Below are 17435 nucleotides of genomic sequence, written 5' to 3' on the forward strand. Positions count from 1 at the left end.
CCAGTTACGGGCCAGGCAGGGTGAACGAACTAGCCTCGCGCCAAGGCCCCACCGACCTACTTTCCTGTTCTATGGACCGCCGTGAGAGAAAGAGACCGAGACTCGCGCTATGCCTCTCTGTACAACGTGCCGAGTTCACGACGAGTTCAGGCCAAACAGAGAGAGACGAAACGGCCGCGAGAAGGAGAGGATACATGGAAGCGCTCGAACGGGACAGAGAGAGGGAATGGTGCGTGTATGTGTGTATCGGAGGGAGGGCACTGAACACTCTAGGGTGGGAGCCCCACTAGAGAGGCTCACTATCTAGGCTAGAACCACGAGTAAAAAGAAGAGAGGGAAGATCGAGGCACGAGTGGGAGAGAGACAACGAAAATGAGAGACAGAGAGGGAGAAAAATTGCCGGAGCGCCGAGTGGAAGGCCGCCGACCGAGGGCAACGAACTAGCCTCGTCCCGGGCCCCGCGACCTACATTCCAACCCCGCTGGAAAGTGAAACCGCCTCTTTCTCTATTCCTTCCTACCTGAATCGTGATCTACGCTAGGTTAAGAATGTTTTTACGAGTCTATTATGGTACGATAGATACATTATACGCAATATACACGCGCAATCCTATAAATCGATTCGAAATCGAACGGTCGCCAACGAGCGGGAAAAAATATACTCTCCCTTTCGTTCGACAAAGCCTATGAAGTTTTTTCGAAAGGACGGAACACGTAGCGGAACGAATCAAAGGTTACTCACCGGCTAAAACTCGTCCCAACAGATTCTCGCTATCCTGTGGTGCACCGCGATAACAGACCTGGGCCGATTGTTCCTTGTCGTTGTCCAGAGGTTCACTAGACGGTGACAAAATATCACCGGACGGTTGTTGTTCCTCGGCACTGCTGCCACGAGGCTTGAATTCTTGCACGGTCATTTCTCGTCACGAGTCTGCCGCGATTATTACACTGTCTTCTGTTTTCCCGCTCTTTTACTTCTTTACTTAACCTTCTTGTTCTTCTCAAACGATTGTCAATGACAATTTTACTCCAATAGTCCTACCGACAATCTCACGTGTAAACAAGCTTGAGGCTGACATAACACGACTCTCCATGCAACCGTAAAAACTCGAATCGCAAACCGCCAACGACGCTATCTACTCGAATCCTCTTATTGACAACTTCACTCCGTTTCTATCTCTCTCGAGACTAACCACGCAATACCGGCACGAGACACCGGCGCAAAAACTCGCGAATTTGTTTTGATCGAAATCAGTCTTCTCTTACTGCGTATAACAATTACGCTTCCTCTTTCTACGAACGACACACTTTCTTTTCGCGCGCACAACACACGAACACCACGACGATACGATCTGTTGCTTTCCAATGGCGACCGCGTGGTTCTCGCGGTAACTGCAAATCGAAGCTTGTTGCAACGTTATTAGTTGATGTGTTGTGTGTGGCGTGCGATGCGGTGCGCGAGTGAGTTCGTCGCGGCGTGGCGTGCCGCGGCTTCGCGGCGCCTGCGCGGTACGCCGCTGATTGACATTCGCGTAGCGTCGCGCGGCGGCGCCCCACGATTTATTTTCATCGCAATTTTTCCATATTTCCAATTTATATCGCGACTAATATTACATATTTGCGTATAAATACATTGCAATTTTAATTTTAATACACGTATAACGATCGTAAAATACCATTACACGTAAAATACGTATTTAATATTTCGCTATTTATTTTTCAATGAAAATATTATCGTACCAGGTAATTTGCGATTTCTTGCCGTGTTATTCGTTCTGTCATGATTCCCCTCCAAGTATTTAAACGACTGTCATTCGGATAATCGTGGACGTAAATATATTAAATATTGATATATTTATTCCACGTACTGCTCACCTTTTGAAAAGATATTTTTATTATTTCTCAAGATTGCAATCATGCATACATGCATACATTATTCGAAACGAGAAAATCTGTTTAAATATTCAAATTAAAATCATGTCCAACATTTGAAATAGCACGTGTTCGAGGAGATACGACTCGATTCCATTTTCTTTATCGATCCAAAAGTGTCTCGTTAACGGGCCATTAAGTCGAATACGAATTTCATTTCCTGAAAAGGGAAGAAAACAGTGATTTTCTATGGAGAACAAAACAAACTTATCAGACGCGATATTAAGCCACGATGGTGTATCCTCAAAGCAATCGGCTCGTTCCTACGACCAATTGGCACGGTTGACCCGTCATTAGGATCAAGGATTTTTATCGGTAGTACGAAGAGGCTTGGCCTAGCCTTTATTATGCGTACACGCGTGCACGATGACGAAGAGACGGCGTCGTAAAGTCACACGCTATAACCCGCTGAGAGAACAAAAGTAAATTTGTAGTCAAGGACCACCATGAAATCGTCGGTCCTATTTTACCCGTTTCAACCTCGCGCCAAATATGAAACCAACATGAAATTCTACGACAAACAACGCTGCGAGGAATTAGGCATTCATGATCGAGCACAAGAACACTTTAAGCGCGAGACGTCCGATAAAAGTCATTCTCCAAACAATCGCTAATTCCAGTGAAAAAAATTTATCGAATGACGCCTAACCGTTGTGCCCAATCATACGCTCCTGATCCGTGTGATACACAATCAGAGAATATAACGTTGACTCACTAACACTCGGTAAGTGAAAGCTGTTTAACCCCTGTGACAGACACACGTACACACGTGGTGTCTATGTGTTCACACTTCCACCGAACACGTGGCCTACGGAAAGTAGAAGTTGGATCACAGGTGAATGGAATACCTATATACTATTATATACCTAACGGAACTTCCCTAATCCAACTCCCACCTAAGTCGGGACTAACCTGCCTCAATTGTAGTTCGTTACTCCATTGTTTCTACTTCTATTATCTAACATGGAGCGTATCGTTGAATTTCGAATGATTTTGTCTACGAGGCTATGACACGTTCCATGGGATTATGTAATTAGAGATTCGTATTTTGACGATGGTTAATCAACGTTGATACGATAATAATCGAGTTTTCCTCTATTTGGTTTGACAAAGGTGATTCGATTTGAAAATAAAAGTGGAAGATGATATCAGGAATTCGTTATCAATTGGGATACACACAGGTGGTCGGCGATAAGTTATTTGAATATCAAAGTTCACGTTTATTTTTTCAGAATTTATTAATACATCCCCTCGTTCATCCTTCTTAAATTATCGCGAGTTAAATTATTATTCCTCCTTGTAATTGATCGCCTTTTGCAATTCGTTTCAATTTGGCCTTGCTCCTCTTACTCTCCTTTGTTTCTTATACCAAAGTGTGTCATCGTTTGTGACAAATTTATTTGTTTATTTTTTCCTTCTTCTTCCGACGATTTAATAATAACATTTTGAATAATACGAGAAAAAGATGACTTAAACGAAGAACTTGATCTTTTTCCTCCGAATGAAATTTGGTTAAATTAAAGCGGCATTAATAATCCACGACGGAAGGTTGAATCTAAATTGACGCAAACTGGGCGCAGTCCAAGCCTAACCTGCCCTAACTACGGGCCTTGAATAAACAGTTAGTGTGGCGTGGCCAGTGTGACGGATGTCGTCTAACGGGAATAATTTTCTAGCGCCACTTGGATTCCTTTCTGAATCGAACCTCCACTCTCACTTTCGTTTTCTTCAGGTTCTCTTGCCCTTCCGTTCGTAAGATTAAAGGAAAAATTTAAAATATTAAAAATAAAGCGAAATAGTTCGTTTCGAGTCTCGGAAAATTTATCGAGAAAAGGAGAAATTTTTGAAAGTTTCTTTTCACTTTCGTTTTCCGTTTGTAAAATTTATAAAAATAGAAATAAAAATATTTTATTTAAAAATTTTAACGTTACGTACCCGCTAAATTTGAATATTTGTCAGGCAACGATTGATAGCAGATTGATATCGAATTTAAAATAGGACAAAAGTCAAGAGATAGGTTAATTGCTTTTACTTGAAGGCTATACTAAAGTAATTCGTGCAATTTTACTCGATGACTTCTATCCACGTCTAGATCATGGTCATCGTGTAAATCTGCTAAACGGTTCGAATTGGACGTATTACTATAGACTGTCAAGACACGACATGACTATTCTAAATATAATCCGAAGCCCGACCTACCCTAACTGTGCGGCTTGTGACCATAGAGGCATGTCATGATTGAGCTCAAACGTTCAAGGAGATTAATTTCCAACAACGATTACAGTGCTCCCTGCGTTCGTCACTTTCAACATTTAACGATCGTTAAATCTAAATTTATAAAACACCTGGATTAAATCGAAAGTAAATTTTATAGAAAAGAAATAATAATAATAATAATAATAAATCGAACGTCAAATCAAGAAAGATCGATCGAAATCGAAATCAAAATTTGCAAAGAAGAAAAAACGAAATTCCGAAGACGAATCGTTATTACTTTTTTAATGAATGAAATATTGCATTAGTTCGTTAATTTAATACTAAATTAAGAATTGGAAAAAAATCACAATGGAATCTGTAAAAACTTTCTGTAAAAACGAAATTACCAAAAAAATTCGAATAAAATTCCACTCCACAATCACACACGCGCTAAAACAAAGGGGGAAAAAGATGGGAAATGGAAAGGTCGATAAATTTTGATCTTCCATTTTCCTCTTTGTCTCTCGTTTCATCTCAAAGCAAGCGAGATTTGAACTGCTTGTTATTATCCCGAATCTCCTTTGTACGAGCAACAGGGAAGATTTATTAGTAGTTTGGAATCCCGATATTCCATGGCGAAGCGTATAATCGACCCGACTCTACCTGGAACACCTGTTAGCTAATCTGTCTGCTCGTCTTCGATTGCTTCGTGGAAAAAGAAGAAAAAAAAAAGGAGTGGGAGGAGAGAAAAAAAAGTACAAGATTCAGCAAGAACAGAGATCGAAGGGAAAAAGTTTTTCTCCTCGTGAAAGAAATCTCTCTCGCCAACTTAACACGACCTCCCCGACTCGTTCTGTAAACTTTTCTCGAAAAAATCTTCTTCCTTCTCTCCCAGAGCGGAAATGAGAAAAAGAAACGAACGTTTCGAACTTCCTATGATAAGGATTCCTATGATAGCATTTCTCTCTTTCTGGATCAAAAAAAAAAAAAAAAAATGAAACATTAAAAATTAATTTCAAACATCATTCTCGAGAGTAATTTTCAAGAATTAAATAGGAATAATTGGGTTGGTGATTTTTTTTAGAATTTTTAAGAGAGTTATACGTTTCTTAATGAATACTGTGTGTTAAGTAATTTTCGATGCATCGTATTTAAAAAAATACGCCTCTAGTTTTACTTTCAAATGTTTCAAATTCATGAATATTCAACGAGTGATCGACTTTTCCACTTTTGGAATTGGATTTTGGAAAGATTACCAGAGATATAAGCGTTAAGGAGAAACAAGTGAACGAGGGATAAATAATTTTGCGAAAGAGGGGAGACAGGAATAGGAGGAGGGATAATTGAAAGGTATTAATGATGCTATTTCACGCGATAAGATAGCGATGAATTGGCACGATAATGAATGGTGAATCAACCTTCCTGAATGCCTGATTACCGATTATGTCTCTTTGCGTTCGCATCGATGTCACGTTCGATTGATGTAATATGTTAATGGCGTAGATAATGGAAATTTGCTACGGTTTATCGGACAGGATTTATATATTAGCAAGCATTTTCTTTCGTTTAGATTAATTGAGAAATTTTTCAGAACTTAACTAGTAGAATTTAATTTCTTTTTTTTTTTTTTTTTTCTATTGAATTTTTATTATCATTCGATAACGAATACAGATGTATTTCCATACATCATGGGTATAATAATATTAAACGATCTTCTTTCGTTTAATATTTCGATTATTACATAAAAATCACGTTTATTTTTCTTTTCTCTTTCTCTCCCTCTTTTTACATGCACAGATTCCTTTTCTTCACCTTTGATAAATATATTTAGAAAAGCAATCACAGTGATTGTGCTAGCAATAAATAATCGAAATACACACATTTTTTATCGTATTAGAATCGACACGTGTATAATAAAGAAAGAGAAGAAAGAAACAAAACGAGAAGAGAATAACAGTTTAAATCTGAAATAACAGTTCTATAAATTGCTTACCTAGAAAAGCCCGGAGAGCTTTAGCTTCAGAAGTTAAACTCGGTTAAACCACGAAGCAATTTTCATTCTTCGCCGGAACTCCCGCCGTCTCTCCGAGAAAACTAGAAATTCCAAAATTTTCAACGCCCACCAGGGAAGAATCCAGGAATTCAAAGCCAGTTCAAGCAAAGAATTTACGAACAGTTATCGGAGTCAAGTGGTTACGGGGTTGCGGCCAAATTTTATGGCTGCGGTTTTCGCACTTTTTTTCTCACCGAATTGAACGCGCCGCGATCATAAATTTCGAGGAAACGCGTTACGCACCCGTAAATCACTTGCTAAAAAGATTTCCATCCATTCCTTCCTGGATACAGATTCGATATCCGGCTCGAGAAAGCGGACAAATTTGTCTTGTAATTCAAACAGAAGAGATTGTATCCCCCCCTCTCTCTCTATGTGTGTGTCTATATGTCCGTATTTGTTTTTGGATCAAAGATGAAATTGCTTTCGCAAAGAAGAAAATGATTTCGTCGTGAAATTAGTCGATTTGGATGATTAACATTACTGTTATACAATCGACTTAATCTGATCTAAATAAATCCTTCCAATTCGATTAAGAAATAATCAGAATTTAGAGAGCAAGAAATTCGCGCACAAGTGTCGAGGAATTTGCATAAAAATTTCCCGAGGAAATTGAAATAACTGTGGACAATTAGGAGGGAAGCTCGAACGGTCATTGGAATGAGCCAATCCTCTTTCTAAACCTAAAATTAGTCGCGGTTCGTTCGCAACCGTAGCAAGAAACGAAACTTTCAAGACTGAAAATGGGTTTCGAATACATTCCGATCCAGTCCCCAGCCAACCGCTACGACACCAACTACACCCCTTTGATTAAGGTATCACTCGAATGCATCGCAAATTACGTTCACCACGTCGACCTTATCGGCTTCTCGTTGGCCTACGGACACTGATGTACGACCAGTTGTCGCGACTCGCCGGCTCAATTGCATGTGCAACGTGTTACGTGCACGTATGTAACACGTACGTAAGAGGGAAGTGAAGTCGACTCTCGATTCGAGCAAGTACAATATCGCATTGAAACGTTTGTCCGATTCTTGAACAAAGAGATTTAATTGAACGATCATTTCGAGAGAGAGGGAAAGAAAGAAAGAGGGGAAAATGTCGAAGTGACACCGTTGATCGATCGAAAGTTGTAACAAATATAAAGATCCCGAAAAATTTCGATATTTTCTTTTCATCTATCTTTTTAACCTCACCAATTTTAGACGATTCATTTCATTCAAGCTTCCCTGAATAGTTATCCTAAATTCATCTTATTTAATTTTGTTCCCTATGATTTAGATAATTTTAAATTTAATGAAACCAACCCAAAGAGATTGGAGCGAATGTTCAAATCCTTCGAACCAATCATTCAAACTTCAAAATCAAATCTTCGAAATCCTTTCTGCAAATCCCCTTCAAACCAATCAATCGAAACCGATCGAAAAATCGAAGGGAAAAATAAGTTTCGATCCCACCCAAGGAAACCCTTTCGTTATTTCGTTGAAAAAAGTCAGAGGAAGGGAGAAAAAAAAAGAAAAACGGAAAAGATTGCCCACGGAAGCTGCGAAGAGCACGTGCACGCGCACGCTCTGCTCCCACGCGTCTATCCATCAGGCCTTGCGGAGGGGAGACAATGACAATTTTATTGCATTCTGATGCAGGCCTACTTGCAGGCGAGACAATGGCCCCGGCAGATATGCAACCGGCCAAGACAGATATGTCGGTGCAACGTACTCGCAGACTCGCGTGGGATTTCGTCTTCTCCTCGTTGCGACAGGCTACCCACCCCGGTCGAGGCAGCAATTTTTGACGAGCAGGTTGCACTTTCGATTCCCCCGCCTCTAGGGGAAAATCTACTTGCCAGATGTCACTAGCTCGCATCCCTAAGGACTTAATGGATCGTTAGTTGAGAAGCACGATATATTTCCAACAACTTTCTCGTTTTAATGATAACTACGAAAGAGAGGAGCTAAGGGAGAACCTACTTCCAATCCTACTTAAGTAATAGATAATTAGCCAAGGAATATACTTGGAATAACTTATTCTCGTTGTTGATTAATAAAAGAGAGAGATAATCAATCTTACTCAAAAAAGCAAAGTTTCAAGGAGGAAAGGCGTGTCCAAAGAATAATCTGGAGAAAAGAAATTCCCGTAAAAATAGCCAAATGGAAGGAAACAAACCGTGACTATCGGCGTGGACAAGGAAGCGAGCGAAAGAATTTAGAAACCGGCCCGAGCGTTGCGCTCGATAAAAATTGATCCGCTTTCGAACCAGTCGCGCCAACTATTATTATTTCATCCCGGTTTTGCACACGTGGGTTCATTTATCACGGGCCATATCCAAATTAACGCCAGCAACAATGCAACAATGCGTTGCAATATCGCGATTCCGCAATATTTCGGACCGCCCGGGGCCCGAGACTTTTTCTTCTTTAACCCGCGAAAACAACGGCAATCGTATCGCGCGCCTATAAAACTAGCCCGTCAGGATAAACCCGCGGATCGATCGGGAGCAACGATAATGAACAAGGATCGCGAACCGGCGATCAAAACCCGGTGAAAACTTCGTTGCGACAGCGGTGTTGGGACAGCCGCGAGGAATGGGTGAGGGGAGGGGAGGCGTTATCTGGCTGCCGAGTCGAGGTATCCGGTAGCGTAACCGTTTTTGCCGAGAAACGCGTTTCCGCGTTTCTGCCCCTCCCCCTTCCTCCTCCTCCCCTTCCCCCTTCTCCCGCGTCTACGCGCTCTCTTGCAATCGGCCCGTGGATGATCGTCAGATCCCCACGTTGGAGGTTCCGGTCGGTCGAGGTTGCTGGAACAAATTTTAGAGGCGTTAGGTATTCTGGAATGTAATTGGAGGTCTTGAAATTTTGGGGAGGTTTTGGAATTCAGAGGGAAAGGTCTACGGTTTTTCGATCAGGAATTGGGTGTGTTTTGGAGAAATTTAGGAGCGTTGGAGGAATTTGAAATTGGAGAAGATAAAGGATTTGGAAGTAGGTTTGGATTTTGGAGAAAGTTAGTAATGGAGACGAATGGATTCCACTATTCCTAGTATTCTTTAAAATATTTATTACGAATAATTGATAATTTAAAATTGATGTAACGAAATAAATAATGTCTTTGAATAGAAATGGAATAGAAAAAGGAAGAAATTGAATTATTAGCGGTGTCAAGAAAGGGGGAAATAGATTGAACGAATTGGAATTTTGCTCGGCCAGCGAATATCTTGCGAAAAGGTGTGTGAAAAGTATAATTTGATCGTGGCTTTCCTTCATCTTCAAATATTAGACGAGCTGATTACCTGGCGCTGAAATTGCAGAGTGCAACGAACTCTAAGAATAGTGATTTCTCCGAAGAGTTCAAATTTTCGAACGAAGCGACGGAAGGTTCGATGTTCCTAACAAAACGCGTCGAGGATGAGATGAAAGAATTTAGAGGCTTGAAATTTGGAAATAGAAACTTGAGAATTTTCGAACGAATGTTTGACGAGAGCCATGAATTTTTAACGAAGAAGGACAAATATCTTTGGAGAGTAGAGAAATTTTCGATAACTTCAAAAGGAGAACTTGTTGCTTCCATCGTTTAAAAATCGTTGCAACTTCACTTTTCCTACTCTAGAAAACGTAACGAAACGTGTGTTACAAAACTGAGGAAAAGGAAGAAAGATAGATTGAACTTCCTATTTTATGGAATATGTTACACATTTTACGATTCAAATTAATAGGAGCAGAAAGAAAGAATTATGCAAAAGCTATTTACCGATTCTTTTCCCTTATGTGAAAGTGATGACTCAATATCGAAACACGCTCCGTGAAACGTAATAGAAACACGAGAATAAAATTTCGAATATTGTTAAAATTTAACATTTTTATCTCGCAAATCCTCCTCCTCCGATATTTCTCATCTTTCTTATTTCTTTATCAACTTAATATTATTCGCATTAAGCAATTCCAAATAGAACCTAACCTAACCTAACCAAACAATTTTGCGAAAAATTACGCGTGCACAAAAATTCTCAATCGTTTTATCTCACCTCTGTTGTCTCCAAAGGTCTGCAAAGTCTTCTCCAAGGGTATCGGTCGTCGAAACAATGATCGCCAATTTCACGATTATTCCGATTATTCGTTCTAACGAGGACCGATCCGTTTACGCCTCTAATTTAATATATTCCCACGTTGGAACGATCGTAAGCGAAAGAGATCGAGCGCAAGTTGCGGAGGTGTTTCGAAAACGTTGTTGCGTCGCGTAATCGTTCCTCTCGCAGCGGGCACGAAGCGCGAGATGCAGCCTCGCACACGCGGCCGCCGTTGCACATGCAGTTGCTCAATGAGCCGCGTTGGTATGTGGTCGCCGGTCACCGACTCCCCGATGTCCGATTCCGCTCCAACCAACCGATCTATCCACTCGAGCGCTCGACACTTATGAAATTCAAATCTCCCGCCCCTTCTTTCCTTTCCACTCGCAGATTTAATTTCAACTCATCCGGTAGATTTCGCTGATTGGTGGAATTATATATTACCGAAGAAATGGATGTTGATCGGTTAATGCATTCATAACCTTTTTCCACTCGCAATTTCACACATTTAATTTCAATTCTATTCGACAGATTTCTGACTACAGGAGATTGGTGGAAAGAAATGAATGTTAATTGGAATGTAGTTATAAGCGATTACAAGAAAATTTAAACGATCCTCCAGTTTAAGAAAAAATTGATCGCTCGATTAAACGCAGGTTCTCTGGGAGGATGTATCAAAAGGAGAGGCAAAGATCGAGAAATGACACACCCCCACGAAATCCGGTGCGAGGAGGCATCCATCCATTCGTACGTCCATCAGGCGGCCATCGGTATCTCGCCTCGTTTCCAACTTTGGATGTAGGCTACACTTTCCCGGCTCGATCGTTCCAGTCAACCTACCTTCGGGCCGGGCCTACGCTTCTTGCGAAACAGGGACGAGGCCTAGTTACCCACATTCTGCGCCAGATATCGGCCGGTAATTAAATAGTCGCCGATTTTCCGCCAACCTTTCGCCTTATAAACGAATTCAGCCGACCGCGGTCGTTGATCGAATCGTGGCAAATGCCATTTATTATTGCGCGTTCCCCTTTCCCCGTTCTTTTATACAAGCGGAGAGAGAGAGAGAGAGAAAGCGACGATAATCGATCGACGATCTTCCGAGTCGATAAATAATAAAAATATTATATGGTAGAGGTATAAAGGAATTTTTAAAATAGAACGTGGATTTTCCATGTAATCTAGAATTGTAGAAACTCCAAAAATATATTTGCTCGGAGTGGGAAGCAGACTCTCTACGAATCCCTGGTTAGAACGGTTAATTTCGATCTACATCTCGAACCAAATCGTTCCTTTTGAGTAAGTATTAAATAATTAAATTTTTCTCTTTGGCTCCTCTTCTTTCTTCTTCTTCTTCTTCTTCTTGTCGCAATCATTTTTACATTCTCCTAGCCCACCAAGGTGAGATTCATCGTATGTTCTCGAAAGATCGCCCCTCTTCGAACGCTTTGTTTGCCGACCAATTTGACACCACGTTCCAAAATTTCGTGTTACTCGATGTACACGGTTTTACTTGAAGCGAATCTATCTAGGCGTTTAAATTAAAATGAAAAGAAAAGAAAAGAAAGAATATCGTTGTCGAGGTGCACACGCGCGCTATGCCGATCATGTAATCGGCATCCACTTTCTAATACGCGAGATTGCGCAATCTCGTGTGTGTATATATATATATACACACGTTAAAATTAAAGAACCGTTGGACTCAATTAACTTTATTACCGACTTTTCTTACTTTCTCCACGCGTATGCACCTACTATGCAACTATAGATATACGCCTCCGTTCGAAACGCGGAATAACGCCGATATGGAGCTCCTATTCCTCCCTGTTCTTCTTATTCTTCTCGTCCCGAACGATTGAACAACCTTTACTTTACCGTTGCTTGGCTGTTTAACCAACGGTTAATTAACGGCTTCACCGTACGAGAGGTTCCACGATTATTCGAGGACCACCACGGTCGTGGGAAGATCGCCAAGTATCGAAAAAGATCTATTGGTTATCGTGGGGCAAATTGATTCTTCGTGCCAGATGCTCTTAATAATAATGCACGATGAGAGAGAGAGAGAGAGAGAGGACGCGACTCGATGTCGTCGCGGATCGTCTTATTACTTTCGCTTGGTTGGGTTTCGTTGGTAATCGGTTAAAAAAAAGATTGATGACTTTTCCAAGTATTGTACAACAACGGAGTTAGAGTAGTTGGATTACGTGTTATTTTCTTTCTTTTTTTTCCTTTTTTTCTTTTTTACGTATGTTAATTTGACTCTTTTAATATCGCAATTCATTATTGATGTAAGATGTATTCCACAATGGCACACGAGTTTTTTTTATCGTTATTATTTATGTTGTACAGTTATTAATGTTCCGACTCAATCAAACTTAACCTTTCATCTCTCATTATATCGTTTATATTGCTTGACTCGAACGGGGTACAAATATTTTTGTAAGAGCAAACGTATTTTAGGCGTGTTTAATTATTCAGAATTGCAAGGTAAGAGAATTTCCAATTTCCCGCCCCTGAGAGACGTTTCTTTCGATTCCAACGACAGATTAAGAAATTAATTATAACAATTAACGAAAGAAGAATAGATTAATATCGATAATCTTACGAATCGACACCGGCGTTCCCTTCAACACAGGAATGGCGAAACTGTAATTTGACTAAACGTTAACCTCTGCCTCGTAAACTTTCGTACGCGCGGCGACGTTTATGCGTCGAGTTATGCACAGGAAAAATCGGCTTCGAGATTCGATCTCGTTTCCTTACGATCGATTAATCGTGCGGATTCAACGCAGGCGAATTCATTCTCCAGGCCAAACGAGTTTAATTGGCGTTCAGCGATTCATTTCTGACGAAATATTTACAATCTTTTTTCGAAGGTCTCCACTCGTTCATTTTTTCCTTCGAATTTATTTCTTTGTTTGTCGTGATAAATCGAGATAGGTTAGTTAGTTGTGACGTAACAATACGTCAAGTAGTAAAAGTCAAAGAAATCTATAAATTAAAACTCGAAGCGTTATAAATTTGCGGTCTGCCGAGTATTCGTTAAAAGAGAATATTGTTGGTCGAGAGATTAAAGTCAATTTAAAGACGAAGGTTTTTTCTTTTTTTTTTTTTTTTAGAATAGTTCCATTATCTCGGCGGAGTTTTGCGTTAACAAGAATCGAGGTGATCGTTGTGAAAATAATTGCTGGTTATTTTATGCCCCCTAGAATTTGAAACAACGAATGATCTAATGATTTAACTTTGATATTCGATCGAATATTTTATTTTTATCCGCCAATATTATAAATTGTCGCTTATTAAAACGAGACCTTTTATCTGGTTATCGCTCTCATAAGTCTCGATAATTGGTGTCGTTTCCCAAAGTTTATTTCAATCGATAATTGAATAGAGTCAAGTAATAAATATATTGCGTAACTTTTAAATTCTCTCTCTTCTCTATTCTCCGTTTCAACGAATAATTAACAATATCGATTGTACGCAAAAAGGAAAATGGTAATCGAGCAGATCCAATAATAATAATAATAATAATAATCGTTAATAAAATCGATCGAAATAACGGCGAAAAGTTGATCGACACGACGGTAATGGAAAATGGAACCGTTCGTCGACAGAGATCGATTAATCAAGCGCTTTAATTTAACGATCGTTCGTTCGTCGACCTTTGACGAAATGCGTTCTCGACAGCACAGGCCTTGCAATTGGAGCGACTATGATATAGGACCAGCTGGTGGAATATAATTAACGCATGAAAGTGAAGCGAGACTGGAGCTTAGACTCTTTTCAGTTTGATTAATTGCCAATTGGAAAAGGGCAAGCAGCGATATCTTGCTGTAACCAGGATTTCATGCCATGTGCTCCACACGATTTCGATCGTCTGACAATTGGACATCGAGGCATTATATAATATGCTCGCTATTTTTAATGCCCACGTTACGTGCCACTCGGAGGTGATCATAAATTTCATGGACGCGTGTAACCAAATTTTTACACACACCTCGTTACATCAGAGCACGCGGACGTTCTTAAAAAGACTTGGACTTGGTAAAGCTGGATCGAGATTTATATTCCCATCATTGTTGCATTTTTCTTCTCGGGATATTTTACTCGGGTACGATATTTTTTTCCTGTACCTTCTTTATTAGGTTAATCTAATATTTCCTAAGTTTTGGAGAAAAGTGAGGTTATGTTATTTTCTTCTCGCTGTAGAAACTTGAGCACTTTGTGTTGTCAATGAATTTGTCTAAGGTTTTTTACGAATATATTATCTTCTTCTCAGGTTTCATTTTTTTCCTTTTTTCATTTTTTCATTTTTTTCCTGTACCTTCTTTATTAGGTTAATCTAATATTTCCTAAGTTTTGGAGAAAAGTGAGGTTATGTTATTTTCTTCTCGCTGTAGAAACTTGAGCACTTTGTGTTGTCAATGAATTTGTCTAAGGTTTTTTACGAATATATTATCTTCTTCTCAGGTTAATCAATATATACGGTTTGAGAGAAACTTTAGAAAAGTGAGGTTATGCGATTTCCTTTCTATTATTCGATGTAAAAAAAAATTTAGCAACTTGGTTCAACATTATTTAACATTATTCGATACATATTCGTAAATATCTTTAATCGATTTACGATCGGAGATAAATCGCGATATCTTTTTAAGTAAAAATTTCGATTATGAATTGCGTGCCAAATGGGACACGTGAAAATGATATATTTTCTCCATTCCACTTATATTCAATGTCTCCTTTCGTCCTATTTATTTCGTAAGGGAGATCAATTTTTCTCAATCTCGATTCATTAATTGAGAAAACGTTCGAACACGGATGCGTCCGTCATTTTGCCACAGATCTCTCGCAATCCTCGCGCAAGTGCAATAATCTCGTCGATCACTCGGCTCTGCTCGAGTCGACGCCTCGAGACGTTTCGCAACATTCCTCACCGTCGAATTTCTTCGTGCCAAGGTCACGATAATTCCAACACTTCGCTTTTAAACGTTTCATTCTCACGCACGAGGGGAAAAAAAGAGAGAGAAGAAAAAAAAAAGGAAGAAACCCGAATATATATCGTCGAAATTGTTATGGAATTCCTCTGGAGGCGATTGTCAATTTGCGCAAAGTGGCGAGGGATTGCAAAATTGCTTGGTTAACCCTCGTTGGGTAACGCGTCCGCTCCACAAAAAGAAATGGAAAATTCGGTCACCAGGCCTCCGATTCCGATCGTGAATTCGAATAAATCCGAAAACCGATGCGTATCGTACGAGAGCGTTGTGGAAAATAACGTTTGACTGGTTTCGGTCTGTTTTGATTTGTGCCATTACAGCGGATAGAATAGAAATGAAAATAAACAAACGGTGTTGGAAACGTATCTTACGTGTTGTATACATTCGTGTTATGTATACGTCCATGTTTCGATACACGATTTTAGTTGCGCAATATTTTCTTAACAGAGAAATAATAGCGAGATAATTGAAATGGAAAATTGGAGTAAATGCAATGCATGATCGAAAAAGTTTTTGTTACGATGATAAAAGAGAAATCATATTTAAAAAAATATAGTTTCCTTTTTTTCTATCCTCTGTAAAATTTTAGATTGGCTCGTTGAAAAATTTGTACAAATTTAAATTCTTTTATACATTCTTCCTTTTTTTTTTTTTATAGCTTGGAACCTTAAAACCTTGCAATATCGAGTAAGGCGAATTTATTTTCGACACGTTGTATCACGCTTGACAGGGTTATCTTGTACTACAACCGAGTTTACATTTGTAAAAAAAAGAGTTTAATTTTCCTCGATTTTCACCTGACCTCTTTCCTCACGCTTTGAGTTTCCCTCAGTAGAACGTTTCGCTAGATTGTTGCGCTTCAAAATTTTACACCGTTTTATATTTCATATACGAATCAAGATCAAAGAGCAAGAGAATCTCAAATCGTTAAAGAAATCTCTCAAATTTTTCTTTCCTTCGGTCGAATCTAACTATTTAATCTAAACGATAACACAAGATTGTAATTCATCCTTCCACGGAGCAAGCTACGAATCAGTTTCAAAAGAATCGATCATAATCCCTCCGATAAAATTAGTTAAAATAATAAAGTATCTAAGAAATCCTCACTGACTCAACCTGAATCTTCAACGCTTTCTATTTTCCAACAAGAAATGATCGAAGAAAAATGAGAGAACATCGAAGCAACAAACCTTTCACCCTTAAAAAAAAAAAAATCCCTTTAAAACCCAGCCAACCCCTTCTTCGAGTCGAAAGACCAGTTGCCGATTACCATCTCCACGGCTTGTCCTCCTCGCTCGCGCGCTTGTATCAGCTCGTGTCTTATATTAGACGCGGTCAAAGTGCAACGTCCTCGGTTCGAGCTCGGGGTCGCCCTCCTTCTCCCTCTCTCTCTCCCTCCTCCCCCTGAAATATTTCGATTTCTCGCCATCCAACGTGCACGATCGGTTTTATTCGTGTCGCCAACACCCCGAAATCGGCGCCGGCCGAGAAAAATGCAAAAGCTTGGCTAAATCCGGAGGAGAGAATCCTCCTCCTCCTCCTTCTTCTAGCTTTTTCTTTCGGCCACGCTCTTCTCCTCGCTCGCTCGCTCGCTCGGATCCGCTCGGGCCGAGAGGAGCGCGGGTGAACGACCGCTCACTGGGACAGCCACAGGCCGTTGCATCGGAATCGCATACGCGATGCATTCGTCACGTACCGCGTGCAGGTGAACAACGCGATCCGCCCGATTGATTTTCACCTTAACGCGTCCCCCCTCTCCTCCTTCTCCCTCTTTTTTTTATCTAGATTTTCCCCTCGATCAGTCAATGATCTCTTTCGAATAACCAATAATAATCTGTTAATAAAATAAAGTGGTTGTGGCCTAAAAGTGAATTGGGAGGGTTGTCGTAACGATGTCTGAATCGGTGAGAAATGGAACTGGATGGAAATATATTTTGTTAAAAGGAATTAATTTATTCGATTAATCGGATTATTGCCTTCATATTTCTTGATGGAATAATGAGATTGAGGGAGTTTTCGATTAACCCTCTCGGTGATCAATTGTTACTGGATTCGCATAGATAGGATGTATCGTGTACGGAATTAGATTATCGTTGTTCCTCCTTTTTTTAAACGGCTTTTAAATTGAGATATAAAGTTATCTGGTTTCGATTCAAACGAAAATTCAATTGAGAAGAAATTTTTGAAGATGATCGATCCTCGCGTAT

General features: G+C 39.9%; 1 protein-coding gene across 2 annotated transcripts in view; it reads right to left on the reverse strand.

Moving 5' to 3' along the window:
* The window catches only part of LOC107997697 (nuclear hormone receptor E75), a 155290-nt gene that overhangs the window by 81935 nt on the left and 55920 nt on the right, over positions 1 to 17435 (reverse strand). The window contains exon 1 of one of the 2 annotated variants that reach the window (XM_062081719.1): positions 742 to 1984. The exons of the other annotated variant lie outside the window; for it this stretch is intronic. Within the exon in view, the coding sequence (XP_061937703.1) occupies positions 742 to 916 (175 nt within the window). The 5' untranslated portion in view covers positions 917 to 1984. Of the gene's footprint in view, positions 1 to 741; positions 1985 to 17435 lie in introns of those variants that run through there. 2 annotated transcript variants of the gene reach the window in all.

This window comes from Apis cerana, linkage group LG11 (assembly GCF_029169275.1).
Source record: "Apis cerana isolate GH-2021 linkage group LG11, AcerK_1.0, whole genome shotgun sequence".
Lineage (NCBI taxonomy): Eukaryota > Metazoa > Arthropoda > Insecta > Hymenoptera > Apidae > Apis > Apis cerana.